Raw genomic sequence first — 15,000 nt, forward strand, 5'->3', positions numbered from 1 at the left:
CGGAGTGCCAATAGACACACGCTCCTATGCCAAAACATTGTGAGGATCCATTCTGAGTGGTTTTGGGTTTGCCTGCGTTGTCTGTCCTGGTGAACACACTTCCATGCGACATAAATTTGATTTTACGCTGAGTCTGACGCAGTGTTTCCGTGTTGGTTCCTCTGCGACGAAGGAGGCGTAAGTAAAGAGAAAATGTTGAGAGGTCTGCCTCTCAAGCAAGATAACGTTGAAGCCTGAGCATGCAGCGTGCCACACGACGAGGCACGGAGCTGTAGCTTGCCACACGACGAGGCACGGAGCTATAGCTTGCCACAGGACAAGGCACGGAGCTGTAGCTTACGACACGACGAGGCACGGAGTCGTAGCTTTCGACACGACGAGGCACGGAGCTGTAGCTTGCGACAAGACGAGGCACGGAGTCGTAGCTTTCGACACGACGAGGCACGGAGCTATAGCTTGCCACAGGACAAGGCACGGAGCTGTAGCTTACGACACGACGAGGCACGGAGTCGTAGCTTTCGACACGACGAGGCACGGAGCTGTAGCTTGCCACACGATGAGGCACGGAGTCGTAGCTTTCGACAAGACGAGGCACGGAGCTGTAGCCTGCGACAAGACGAGGCACGGAGCTGTAGCTTGCGACAAGACTAAGCCTGGAGCTATAACTTGCAACAGTTGTTTCCCCTGGTCGCAGATCAGCACACGCGTGTTGTGAAAGGATTGGCCAACCTGAGATACTGGCTGTGTCCCGTTCATTGCAGATGACGACACAATATTGGCAACGAGGAGAGTCAACACTGGGTAAAAAGCGATTTAGAATTAGGTCGAAAATCCTAGTCCTTAAAGACTAGTTGGATGTCACTGTCTACTTGCCCACGTAAATATACTGTAGAAATTTCCAATAAGGTCGTATAATTGGCTCGTGTGGTCGGGAAGAACAACCTAGTGTTTATCCTAGACTTTCATCGTGACTTGACGTTGTCTCCCGTCCTAAATATAGCAAAATCTATATTAATTAACATCCAGTACATGGTTATATCAGGCTTATCAAAATATAATCACCCGTAACAACTTGTCTGCCTCCACCTATATATATATATATATATATATATATATATATATATATATATATATATATATATATATATATATATATATATATATATATATATATATATATATATATATATATATATATATATATATATATATATATATATATATATATATATATATATATATATATATATATATATATATATATATATATCAGTAAATCTTAGAAATATGGAAATCATTTCTTTCCAAGATCATTGCTCTGAAATGACACAAAAAGATGTTCATAAGCATCAGTTTACCGTCATAAAAAAAGAAATTTTGGAAAGCACAGACTTTTGATCATGTGTATATAATAAATGTAATTAATTTTCTTCCGAAGATCAAGTCAAAAATGAATGTAATCACCCAATGATGAATTCACTTTTACATGGCATTAAAGTCGAGCGGATACCAGCTTCCTGTTAACATACGACTCAAAAGAGCAGAGGTGGAAATGTCACAGTCAGTGGTATAGCGTTCTCTTGCCCCTCCCTCCCCCTGCGCTCGCTCTCTCTCTCTCTCTCTCTCTCTCTCTCTCTCTCTCTCTCTCTCTCTCTCTCTCTCTCTCTCTCTCTCTCTCTCTCTCTCTCATCTCTCTCTCTCTCTCTCTCTCTCTCTCTCTCTCTCTCTCTCTCTCTCTCTCTCTCTCTCTCTCTCTCTCTCTCTCTCTCTCTCTCTCTCTCTCTCGTATCCTACAGTGGAGAGTGTTTTGATCAACGTTGATGCCTTACTACAACTAAATACACCAGATATACATGTCTATCGCGCGATAGACAGGCTCCTTTCACCTCTATCTATCGTGTGATAGACAGGCTCCTTTCACCCCTGTCTGTCGTATGATAGATAGGATTCTTTTATCCCCATCTATCGTGTGATAGATAGGCTCCTTTCACCCCTATCTGTCGTGTGATAGATAGGATTCTTTCATCCCCATCTATCGTGTGATAGACAGGCTCCTTTCACCCCTATCTGTCGTATGATAGATAGGATTCTTTCATCCCCATCTATCGTGTGATAGACAGAGATCTTTTCATCTCTGTTTGTTTCACGATGAAGATAATCCTTTTCTCACGCAAGAGCACCAGAAGCAGACACCATCCTCCCCCACCTTCCACACACACACACCACCACACACCACCACCACACACCACCAGCAATCATGGGAGGCTTAGGACCTCACCTCTCCCCTCCTCCTCCTTCTCCTCCTCCTCCTCCACACCCCCTCAATAAAACCTAAAGCCTGGGGATGGCTAAGGTTACCCCCTCCTTCCTCCTGCCCATCACCCCACCCCACCAAAACCTCAACCATTCCTCCCCAACCCCGACTCCTGAGGGAGGGAGGGAGGGAAGGAGTGAGGGAGTGAGGGAGGGAGGATACGGCTGGAGGGTAAAACAGCACTGAGCAATATAGTTTTCCACACTTGTTCTGGTGGGCCATTGCCTTAAAGGCAACTCCATCTCACTCAAGCCACTTGGCCAATATTGTCTCCTTATCTTGGAAATCGTCTCTCTCTCTCTCTCTCTCTCTCTCTCTCTCTCTCTCTCTCTCTCTCTCTCTCTCTCTCTCTCTCTCTCTCTCTCTCTCTCTCTCTCTCTCTCTCTCTCTCTCTCTCTCTCTCTCTCTCTCTCTCTCTCTCTCTCTCTCTCTCTCTCTCTCTCTCTCTCTCTCTCTCTCTCTCTCTCTCTCTCTCTCTAGTCGTCGTCGTCTCAAGGAACAACACTGAATGGATCTCTTTCGTCTTTTTCTTGGGATTATCAGTTCGATATCTTTTATCCCTAGATCACTGGATAGATATCCTTCCTCTGTGGTGAACTGGGTTCGAAGTGTATCGTCTTTGGAATACTAGGTCAATATATTTCGTCTGTGGAGCATAGGATGAGTTATATGTCATCTGTATAACACTTGTTGGATATGCTTCGCCTATAGAATATTTTAACTTAAATATCTTTCGTCTGTGGAACACTGATTGAATATACTTAATCTTTGGAACAGTAGTTGAGTATATTGGAATACTATTTAAATATCTTTCGTCTGTAGAACACTGATTGAATATTCTTAATCTCTGGAACAGTAGGAGAATATCTTTCATCTGTGGAATACTATTTAAATACATTTCGCCTATGGAACACTGGTTAAACATTTTCAGTCTTTGGAACACTAGTTCAATATATTTCGTCTGTGGAACAGTGGATGGATATCTTTCATCTGTGGTTCATGATTATCTTTTCTCTATGGGACCACTCGTTAAATAATAATAATCTCTTTCCATGATTTCTTAATGATATTCAAAGATCCATCTAACCCTGAACCTTCCAACATAATGTTATCTCTAATACAATATTGATGCAAAGAGAATTTGGGATGAAGGCATAGAAAATGTGTTATGATTACTGTCAATTACACAATTAAGTGGCAGGAGACAGTTGAGGACATTTCTACCAATACATTGAAGGTTTTAATCAGTTTTTCGAAAACGTTTAAAAACGTACATACAAACGTTGTAAGGATGAGATTTCAAAAACGTTCATGGGTGTAAAAACGTACATATGCATACGTTGTAAGAGTGAAATTTCAAAAACGTTTATGGGTTTAAAATCGTACATATACAAACGTTGTAAGGGTGAATTTTCAAAAACGTTTATGGGTTTAAAATCGTACATATACAAACGTTGTAAGGGTGAATTATCAAAAACGTTTATGGGTTTAAAATCGTACATATACAAACGTTGTAAGGGTGAATTATCAAAAACGTTTATGGGTTTAAAATCGTACATATACAAACGTTGTAAGGGTGAAATTTCAAAAACGTTCATGGGTTTAGAATCGTACATATACAAACGTTGTAAGGGTGAAATTTCAAAAACGTTCATGGGTTTAAAATCGTACATATACAAACGTTGTAAGGGTGAGATTTCGAATGATCTATTAACTTTATACACTGAAGTTTCGGGGAGACCGATCTATAACTGCAATCTGTTGGTGGTTGAACGAGAAGGCATATGACCAGCGACAGGGCGAGATTGTGGTGAGAGGAGACCTGAGAAACGTCCTTCTGTGGCACACAGCTGAAGGTGGGTAATAATGTGGCTGAAGAGGGAGCTAAGCCACAAGTCAGAACGGCAAGGATTGTGTGGGTTTCAATCTGGGATTGGTAACAAGAGGTTACATCGTCAGAATTCGAAAAAGAAGAAGGAAAAAAAAAGAAAATTGGTTTCTCTGATTTCTATCGAATGGTGGTAACTTCTACGTTAAAGGGTCACAATAACAGGTTCTCTCTCTCTCTCTCTCTCTCTCTCTCTCTCTCTCTCTCTCTCTCTCTCTCTCTCTCTCTCTCTCTCTCTCTCTCTCTCTCTCTCTCTCTCTCTCTCTCTCTCTCTCTCTCTCTCTCTCTCTCTCTCTCTCTCTCTCTCTCTCTCTCTCTCTCTCTCTCTCTCTCTCTCTCTCTCTCTCTGTATGTGTGTGTGTGTATGTGTTTCTGTTTGTGTGTGTGTGAGTGTGTGTGTGTGTGTGTGTGTGTGTGTGTGTGTGTGTGTGTGTGTGTGTCTGTGAGTGTGTGTGTGTGTGTGTGTGTGTGTACACAGATCTAATGTCATTACACACATTACATGCTTTGCATACATTACTTTGCCATTTGAGTGCAGATGGCAGGGGCAGCCGATTAAACAAATACAATATTAGACGTGAATTATTGAATAGATTTCGTTGGTCGTTAAGCCAATACCATCATGCTCTCATTTATTTCTAATTCTAAACACAAAAATCATGTAATATAAATTCAAAATGGCTTGTATTTGGCATTAACAAACAGACTGGGTTCCATAGTTGGTCAAATAACGTTATAATCACTTCGAAGAGGATGAATATAAACATTAACTTAACATGGAACTGATATGGACTGTAGGGGGAAAAAATATGATACAGAGGACTTTAAAGGAGAATAGTCAAATAGGAATTACCAGACTTTAGGGGAATTAGAGTCACGTATATTATAGAAGAATAGGGTTGCAGACTATACATGAAATGGGGTCGCAGACTTTGCAAGGAAATGGGGTTCGAAGATTTTAGAGTAGAAACAAGTTCGAAGCATTTAGAAATGATAGAATCACAGCCTTTAGACCAAATAGGGTTGTAGTTATATAGTTAAGATAAGTTAGAATCTAAATAGAAATGTTAGTGGTAGAATTTGTCTTTCTTGAGGGAGAGTTTAGGAGGGAGTATAGCACTATGACACGGCAGAGGACAGTCCGAGAGACGGGAGACGGAGCGCACGAGAGACTCTGAGAAGGACAGATACGAGACGCAGAGAGATATGGGGATATCTGATGTGATATTGCTGGTCCTGTATAGCCACCGAGGAAGATTGGTCGAAATGGAATGTGTTTGTCATGCTACGCAGCTGAGAGAAATGCACGAAGGGCACGACCCTTGAGCACGAAGGCCACAACCCTTGAGCACGACGGTACGACCCTTGAGCACGAAGGGCACGACCTTTGAGCATGATGGTACGACCCTTGAGCACGACGGTACGACCCTTGAGCACGAAGGGCACGACCCTTGAGCATGACGGTACGACCCTTGAGCACGACGGTACGACCCTTGAGCACAACTTTCCGACACTTGAGCACGACGGGGCAAGACCTTAAGGCAAGATAGCCTTGCAATAGACCCGAACTTTATGGTCCTGGGCCTAATTAGATGGTAACTGGGGGACAGAAGGGAGGGAAGGGAGGGGGCCACCTGAAGCAGCAGGAGGAGAGGGGAGGAGGAGGAGGGCGGTGCTTGGAACTCAGAGAGAGAGAGAGAGAGAGAGAGAGAGAGAGAGAGAGAGAGAGAGAGAGAGAGAGAGAGAGAGAGAGAGAGGCGAGAGTGATGACGTAAAACCGAAGTGAATGGAGGGAGTTCGTGGTGCTTTTGGAGGCTGGCTGGGCAGATAAATCACAGGGCCAGGAGAGATGCCTCACCCCACCCGGGCAAGATACCAGGCGGGTGCTCCCAGTTAACAGGCTCCTCCAGTCGTACAAGAGAACAGAAGAAGGCTCCTCCCGTTAACAGGAGACGTGAAGTGTTTCCTCCAATCAAACCGGGGACCAGAGGGGGCTCCTCCAGTTAACAGAAGACCAGAAAAAGTTCCTCCAGTCAAACTGGAGTCCATAGGAGGCTCCTCCAGTTAACAGAAGACCACAAGAGGCTCCTCCAGTTAACAGAAGACCACAAGAGGCTCCTCCAGTTAACAGAAGACCAGAAGAGGCTCTTCCAGTTAACAGAAGACCAGAAGAGGCTCCTCCAGTTAACAGAAGACCAGAAGAGGCTCTTCCAGATAACAGAAGACCAGAAGAGGCTCTTCCAGTTAAGAGAAGACCAGAAGAGGCTCTTCCGGATAACAGAAGACCAGAAGAGGCTCTTCCAGACAACAGAAGACCAGGGGAAGCGCCTCCGGTCATACAGGAGACCAAACTGGCCCACAAATTCTCTTCGTTTCGGTCAGACCAGACTTGTTGGCACATGACCCACGTCTTCGGTGAATATTTTTCGGAATCTGAAATATTTTCGTGCCAGGAAAACAGGAATGGAAGAGAGCAGTCTCTCTCTCTCTCTCTCTCTCTCTCTCTCTCTCTCTCTCTCTCTCTCTCTCTCTCTCTCTCTCTCTCTCTCTCTCTCTCTCTCTCATCTCTCTCTCTCTCTCTCTCTCTCTCTCTCTCTCTCTCTCTCTCTCTCTCTCTCTCTCTCTCTCTCTCTCTCTCTCTCTCTCTCTCTCTCTCTCTCTCTCTCTCCTCTCTCTCTCTCTCAAGGACGCAATCCAGGATACAGTTATTGGAAAAGGACATATGCTGGAGACACACACACTCACACAACTATCTATATATATATATATATATATATATATATATATATATATATATATATATATATATATATATATATATATATATATATATATATATATATATATATATATGACCTAGATATAAACTCTCTGATACAATCAGGCCAATCCAAAGTAATCACAATCATTTTTGGAGCAACTCGATTATCCTGTGTCCCTGTTAATTACGCTTATATTTTTGTCCTCTCTTCCCTGACAACCCACACGACAGCTGCATGGCATTGTGCCACTGAATGTTCTATCAGATTTGCTTGTCCTTGTAGAATAGCGTTCTTTTTTTTACACAGTCGTGTCGATAGATGGGTGTGTGTGTGTGTGTGTGTGTGTGTGTGTGTGTGTGTGTGTGTGTGTGTGTGTGTGTGTGTGTTTATAGACTGATAGATAGATAGATCGCTAGATAGATAGATAGATAGATTAATAGAGAGATGTATAGATAGATAGATAGATAGATAGATAGATAGATAGATAGATAGATTAATAGAGAGATGTATAGATAGATAGATAGATAGATAGATAGATGGACATGATAGACAGATAGATAGATATATATGTAAGTACTATTTTTGTGTTTCGAGGAGAAGGTCCTTATTCGTATTGCCTAGTCTATCGACCTTGTATATATGTACCATTTCCTGAATCCTGTGTGTTTACACCCACACACACACAAGGCTTAACCAAATACCCATCTATCGACCAGTACCGAGAGGAGGATGAACACATGGGTTGGGTTGGACGATTGCCTCGCCCAGGATTCGAACCCATGTAATGCGCATGATCGGTTACACCGAAACCACAAGTAAATACTTGAAATGTTTGCGCGACATTTGTACACTGTTGACGAGGCCGGCCACCAGGGGTAGTGTACGGGCGCTACACTATCTTATTTTGTCTTTTTTTCCCCCTGAAAATCAGGAAACCAACTTCTTTTCAGCGAGGATTCATCTTCTTTTTTTTCCCAGTATATATTTTTTCCCAGTATATATTTCATGTGTGGCGGGGTGGCGATGGGAATGAATAAAGGCAGACAGTATGTATTATGTACATGTGTATATATGTATATGTCTGTGTATGTATATATATGCATACGTTGAGATGTATAGGTATGTATATTTGCGTGTGTGGACGTGTATGTATATACATGTGTATGTGGGTGCGTTGGGCCATTCTTTCGTCTGTTTCCTTGCGCTACCTCGCTAACGCGGGAGACAGCGATAAAGCAAAATAAATAATAAATAATATATATATATATATATATATATATATATATATATATATATATATATATATATATATATATATATATATATATATATATATATATATATATATATATATATATATATATATATACATAAACCATATGGTACTTTAAGGGACTATATTGAACCATTGTAAACACGTACAAAAGTATATAAATGATCAACCCAGGTAAATGCAGTGGCAAAAACAAACTTCTCTCGCCCATTAGATCACATTACCTTCAATCAATCCCTCACAAAGTGCTTGCTAATTAAGCATATGAAAAAGATCTAATCCCTTTCATACCGCGTTTGAAAGGCATAATCAGCGCACAAAATCCCACACGAAAAGGTTAATCCAGGAGACTCCACTTCGCCCCTGTGACGACGAGCCATTGGCTGATGGTGATCTGTACCATCTCTTTTTTGGGGGGGGCGGAGGGACGAAGGGGTCTCTGTTTACGGAAAGGATGGTCATGCGATCCCCAGGTATGGTGGACGGGGAGGTTGTGGTGGGGAGTAGGGAAGGGGATGAAGGGAAGGATTGGCATAATGGGGGATGAGGTGGGGGTATATATATATATACAGAGAATGGCCTCTTCTGCTTATCAATGAAATCCCAGGCCGGAACCCTTGGGGTCTGTGGGAGGAACGAAGAGAGACTATTTGAGGTTTAGATATGTGAATATGTTTGGGTGGGGGAGGGGGTTGTCCGGGGAGAGAGAGAGAGAGAGAGAGAGAGAGAGAGAGAGAGAGAGAGAGAGAGAGAGAGAGAGAGAGAGAGAGAGAGAGAGAGAGAGAGAGAGAGAGAGAGAGAGAGAGAGAGTAGTGATGGACAAAAAGATATGGACAAAAAACAGGGACAGAATAGCAAGGAGAGCGAGAGGTAATGTAACACACACACACACACACACACACACACACACACACAGGCAGTTCTATGAGCCAATAAGCAACAACCTAAGAATACGGAGTGAGGGCTTCGACTGCTGGACTCCCTCTAGAAAGCCTTTAATGCTGCCCCCTCAGCAGAAATCTGATGGTGAAGAAAACATCCAAGCTGGGATCAGGAGAAATTGCCTGAAATGGATCAACATCTCCCAACCTTGGAGGGAGGGAAGACACACGTCAGGGAAGGCCTGCCTCTCCAGCTGGGGCGAGGTTGACAAGTGGGGGTTCCCAAGGGGCTTGGTGCTGGGGGCCACTCCCGTTTATGACTTGTGTAAAAACGGTTTGCTAGACGAGATGGACTCGTACCTAGATCTGTCTCGTGATGGTGCGGGAATCACTGAAAAGAGGAGGTGCGCAAAAGAGGCGGGGATGGCAAGTTGCTACAGAGGGACCTCGACAAAGTGCAACACTGGGAGGACAAATGACTTGTGAAGATTCACTATAGATGTGACAATGTTATGAAGATGATGGTAAAGGGTTTACACAAACCAAGCATCGAGTGCTAAGTCGGGGATCATAAGGTATGAGGATCGTACCTCGAGAGGGGCCTTTAAGGAGTTGAATATCACGTTGACTTCGTCACCATATCAGGATGTGAAGATGATGGCGATTTAAAGTAAATTATATTTTTAGTCAGTACCAAAGTTGTCTTCCACTGTTCGTGGACTGGGTCGACATGTTTAAGAACTTTTTCACGACTTCTATTCGCCTTGAGCTGAAGTTAGCCACATGATTCAGTTGTCTCGGACTTGAAGAGCCACATCGATGTGAAGGGAAGTGTCCAAGGAAATGCAATAAGAATGGTGCCAGGACGGACTGAAATGAGAGACGAGGAAAGGAGGGAAGCCCTTAAGAGATTAAGGGGAAATACGTTAACTCTGTACGCAGAGGATTTGAGGACTTTAACATAGAACAGTTCTTCAATACTAGAAGATACTTAGAACAAGTAGGCGCAATTGGAAGTTAGGAACGTGAGGAGGTGTACGGAAGGACGTGAGGATATGCGCAGAGGGACGTGAGAAAGTGAACGAAGGTACGAGAGGAATTGTACGAGAGGTACGTGTACGAAGGTACTTGAGGAAGTGCGAAGAAAGGTACGTGTGGAAGTGTGGTCCTACGAGACACATTAAACCAAGAGGAACTTTATGTCACCACCGTTGCAAAAAAAAATCAAGGAAATACAATAACATTAAGACTGAATTAAGACATGTGGTCCCACGATCGTAAAGTCCCCATACAGGAAATAATACGTCACACATAAATAAAAAACAAAGTCAATTAAAAGAACTCCCAAACAACATAGAAGAAAACTACTATAAAGATCTATATCCATGAGAGTTTCTATACTAAATTAAATTTATTGGTCCACGCTGTATTGTGGTACCCACAGGCCCACAGAGCCAGCAGATAAGATAATAAATGGCTCACATTCCCCATCTAAGTCCTGATAAGTTAGAGACTTTGTAGGTTAAGGAAGGTTGGTGACAGCGTGTTAGGGAGCCAAGGACTGGTAAGTTATGGAGCTGGGTGGTAGTAAGTTAGTGAGCTTCGTGGTGGTAAGTTGAAGGACCTGAGTGTTCTAAGTCAGGAAGCTGAGGGTTGTTAAGTTAGGAAGCTGAGGGTTGTTAAGTTAGGAAGCTGGGGGTTGTTAAGTCAGGAAGCTGAGGGTTGTTAAGTTAAGGAGCTGAGGGTTGTTAAGTTAGGGAGCTGAGGGCTGCTAAGTTAGGGAGCTGAGTGTTGTTAAGTTAGGGAGCTGAGGACTAATGAGATAAGGGCTGTAATCAACAATCTTAAGTTAGGGAAGTTTGGTAGTGGCGTAAGTCATTATACTAAATGAAGCTAAGTCACTGGGGTCTTGTTTAAGTTACGGAACTCAGGGATGTTAAATTCGAGACGAGTGGCATTATTACGTGGGAAGAACGCTCGAGAGAAACATGGCCCTAGAGCACGTAAAGGCTATACAAGAACGGCTTTATCAGAGTTGAAAAGGTGCGACAAACGCCTCATATCTTGGCGTTTAATGGCGTTCATTTTGTCTCTCTTTGCGGCGTTCTTCTCTCTCTCTCTCTCTCTCTCTCTCTCTCTCTCTCTCTCTCTCTCTCTCTCTCTCTCTTCTCTCTCTCTCTCTCTCTCTCTCTCTCTCTCTCTCTCTCTCTCTCTCTCTCTCTCTCTCTCTCTCTCTCTCTCTCTCTCTCTCTCTCTCTCTCTCTCTCTCTCTCTCTCTTGAAAAGGAATGAGAGAGAAAGAAAGCTAACGAGGCTTAGGGGGCAACATAGTGAAGCTACGTCATCATCATCATTTGTATTTTTATAAGCGACTTACACTGGCTTAACTAGCTGGTCGCCAGGGGGAGGGGGAAGAGGAAAAAAAAAGATGTAAGAATTATATCCCAAATTGTTTCCCTGTGTCCCATCCCACGACAGATGTGGGAGCTTTTCATTGTTCTTCGTCTGTCTGTTGGTTTCAAGAGCAAGGGGGAGGGAGGTAAGGGGTAAGGGGGAAGGGAAAGGGGGAATTATTATAATATGGACACTGATGTAAAAGATTATGGAAATTGTTGTATTACTGGTTTGTATTACTAGTATATAATTACGATATGAAATGATACACACACACACACACACACACACACACAGTGATGACGCAAGACAACGGAGTTTCATGCTCTCGTCCGTGTCTCAAAAGCTTAAGGAATGTCTAACTCTTTTCCTTTATGGGTTTGCGTCAAGCACTTACATCTCTCGTGAGTCGGATACGTTTTCAAGAAGATGTTACGTCACTGCATGGGTCCGCTGGTTCGAACTCGTAATGGCTCTCAACTTAGCTGTGAAGGATATGAGGAGAAAACTCTCACTTTCTCTCTCCTTGCTCTTACTCTACTCCTACTTTCTAACGTCTAGTGTGAGAGGTAACTCTCACTTTCTCCTCGCTCTCGCTCTACTCCTACTTTCTAAAGTCTAGTGTGAGATAACTCACATTTTCTCTCCTTGCTCTCACTCTACTACTTTCTAACGTCTAGTGTGAGATAACTCTCACTTTCTCTCTTCTCTCTCATACTCTACTCCTACTTTCTAAAGTCTAATGTGAGAGAAAACACTCACTCTCTATCCTCGCTCTCACGCTTCTCCCATTCTCTAAAGTCAGATCTGTGAGAGAAAGCTCTCACTTAAGCATCTTTCGAGGTATTTCTGAGTGTAATCTTTGATGTTCATAATTAATGATAACGATTCCTTTTGGTCTCTCTCTCTCTCTCTCTCTCTCTCTCTCTCTCTCTCTCTCTCTCTTCTCTCTCTCTCTCTCTCTCTCTCTCTCTCTCTCTCTCTCTCTCATCTCTCTCTCTCTCTCTCCTCTCTCTCTCTCTCTCTCTCTGATATATATACATATATATATATATATATATATATATATATATATATATATATATATATATATATATACATTTCTCTTTCACAGTTATTCAAAGAGAAAAGTCTTTGACAGTAACCGATTGCCAGAGGAAAAAAATTCAAAAATTCAAGTATTTTTTTCTACCTACCATTGGCAACAGTGTAAACATGCAAGTAATATGTAGAAAAGGACCGCAGGTTCATGATCAAAATGGTTTGGGTAGTAACGGTAGATATGTACTTGCTCTGCTTTGAATGGTGTGTGTGTGTTTGTGTGTGTGTTTGTGTGTGTAAATGTTATCACAGGTAGGCCATTTGTATATATTTACATATGTGTGTGTGTGTGTATGTATGTATGTGTGTGTGTGTGTGTGTGTGTGTGTGAGTGTGTATGTGTGTGTGTGTGTGTGTGTGTGACAGGAATATATAGTTTGCCAAACGCATGTTCTAATAGGAAATCCGGTAAAGGAACTATTGAGTTCAATTACATTAAACACAGACCCTAGTATTTAACAGTGAGGCGAGAGTTAAAGGTGAGTGTGTACGTGTTAATGATGTTGTAGACCCAAGTGTTAATGTTCCAACTACGACCTCTGGCACTTACCGCCGAAATGGCTTCTATTGAAGACCAATGAACACTGATCTCATTATCGCTAGTTAATCTTGTACTGGGTAGGTGCAGAGGTGTGACTCTTGAACAGCTGTCTCTCTCTCTCTCTCTCTCTCTCTCTCTCTCTCTCTCTCTCTCTCTCTCTCTCTCTCTCTCTCTCTCTCTCTCTCTCTCTCTCTCTCTCTCTCTCTCTCTCTCTCTCTCTCTCTCTCTCTCTCTCTCTCTCTCTCTCTCTCTCTCTCTCTCTCTCTCTCTCTCTCTCTCTCTCTCATCTTTCTGTGATCACAAAAAGTTCGTTGTTTATTCCTCACTACTTCTTAGGGAAGTGTAAATCAACAGGAAAATGATAGAGAGAGAGAGAGAGAGAGAGAGAGAGAGAGAGAGAGAGAGAGAGAGAGAGAGAGAGAGAGAGAGAGAGAGAGAGAGAGGGAGAGAGAGAGAAGGAACACCATGTAAGCTCGAGTAAGGCTATACTGCCACAGAAATTCTATAGGAAAGGGTGAATGGGAAAGTCTGGCTTATGGTAATGATATAAATCCACGTAAATACGAATGGAATTACCTAGGAGTGTTATTCTTTACACTTAAACTTTCTTGCTTTACTGTAGTCTTGAGCTTTGAGGTTGTTTACGTCTGTAGTACTGCTGTTTATTTCCCGTGCTGATGCTAGTTTACTTCCGTGCTGATGCTGTTTACTTCTGTGCTGATGGTGTTTGCCTTGCTGCTATTGCAGGTGTCATGGTACAGGAGGAGAGGCGACGAGATACATCTGATAACCTTCGGCTTCCAGACCTACCACAACGACGACAGGTGAGGCCAACTGGAACAGACCATCTTGGGGACTGGGATCCACTTTCCAGAGGACTGGAATAGATCTCGTAGGGGACTGAAGGTACTTTCCAGAAGACTGGAATAGACCTCTTAGGGGACTGGAATGCACTTTCAAGAAAACTGGAATAGACCTCTTAGGGGACTTGAAGGTACTTTCAAGAAAACTGGAATAGACCTCTTAGGGGACTGGAATGTGTCTTCGAGGGGATATGCTGTTGACAAAATAGAATAACTCTGAGAACCTTTCCAGGAACTGAAATATATTTACCAGGAGCTAGAATAAATATTCCAGGGAGCTGGAATTCACCCTCCAAAATAAACTGGAACATTCCTTCCAGAGTAAACAATGGCGTCGACACAAGGACCCGTTTTCTCTTAGCATTCAAGTTAAAGTTATTGGAAGGAGAGTTAGTGGAGAGACAGCTAATACATAGAAGGCTTCTAGATGGAAAGTTATTGGAGGGAGAGTCAGCGGATAGAAAGCTGATGGATAGAAGACTTCTGGATGGAAAGTTATTGGATGGCGAGTAAGTGGATAGAAAGCTGATGGATGGAAGATTTCTGGGTGGAAAGTTATTGGAGGGAGAGTTAGTGGATAGATAGCTAATGGATAGAAGTAATCTGGATGGAAAGCTGTTGGATGGAGAATCAGTGGATAGAAAGCTGATGGATAGAAGATTTTTAGATGGAAAGTTATTGGAGGGACAGTTAGTGGATAGACAGCTGATGGATAGAAGATATCTGGATGGAAAGTTATTGGATGGAGAGTCAGCGGATAGAAAGCTGATGGATAGAAGACTTCTGGATGGTAAGTTATTGGAGGAAGAGTTAGTGGATAGACAGCTGATGGATTGAAGGCATCTGGATGGGAAGTTATTGGACAAAGAGTTGGTGGATAGAAAGCTGATGGATGGAAGGTATCTGGATGGAGAGTAGCTAGATGGAGCGTTGCTGGATGGATGGGAAATTGATGGAAAGATGGATAATTATGATATGCCACTC

At 42.7% G+C, this 15,000-nt stretch overlaps 1 protein-coding gene across 1 annotated transcript in view; it reads left to right on the forward strand.

The window, feature by feature from the left end:
* Window positions 1–15,000, forward strand: part of LOC139746637 (lachesin-like) — a 137,173-nt gene that overhangs the window by 104,338 nt on the left and 17,835 nt on the right. Inside the window, exon 4 of the mRNA XM_071658056.1 lies at window positions 13,901–13,977. Within this exon, the coding sequence (XP_071514157.1) occupies window positions 13,901–13,977 (77 nt within the window). The remainder of the gene's footprint in view (window positions 1–13,900; window positions 13,978–15,000) is intronic.

The sequence above is a fragment of the Panulirus ornatus genome, chromosome 65 (genome assembly GCF_036320965.1).
Source record: "Panulirus ornatus isolate Po-2019 chromosome 65, ASM3632096v1, whole genome shotgun sequence".
Classification (NCBI taxonomy): domain Eukaryota; kingdom Metazoa; phylum Arthropoda; class Malacostraca; order Decapoda; family Palinuridae; genus Panulirus; species Panulirus ornatus.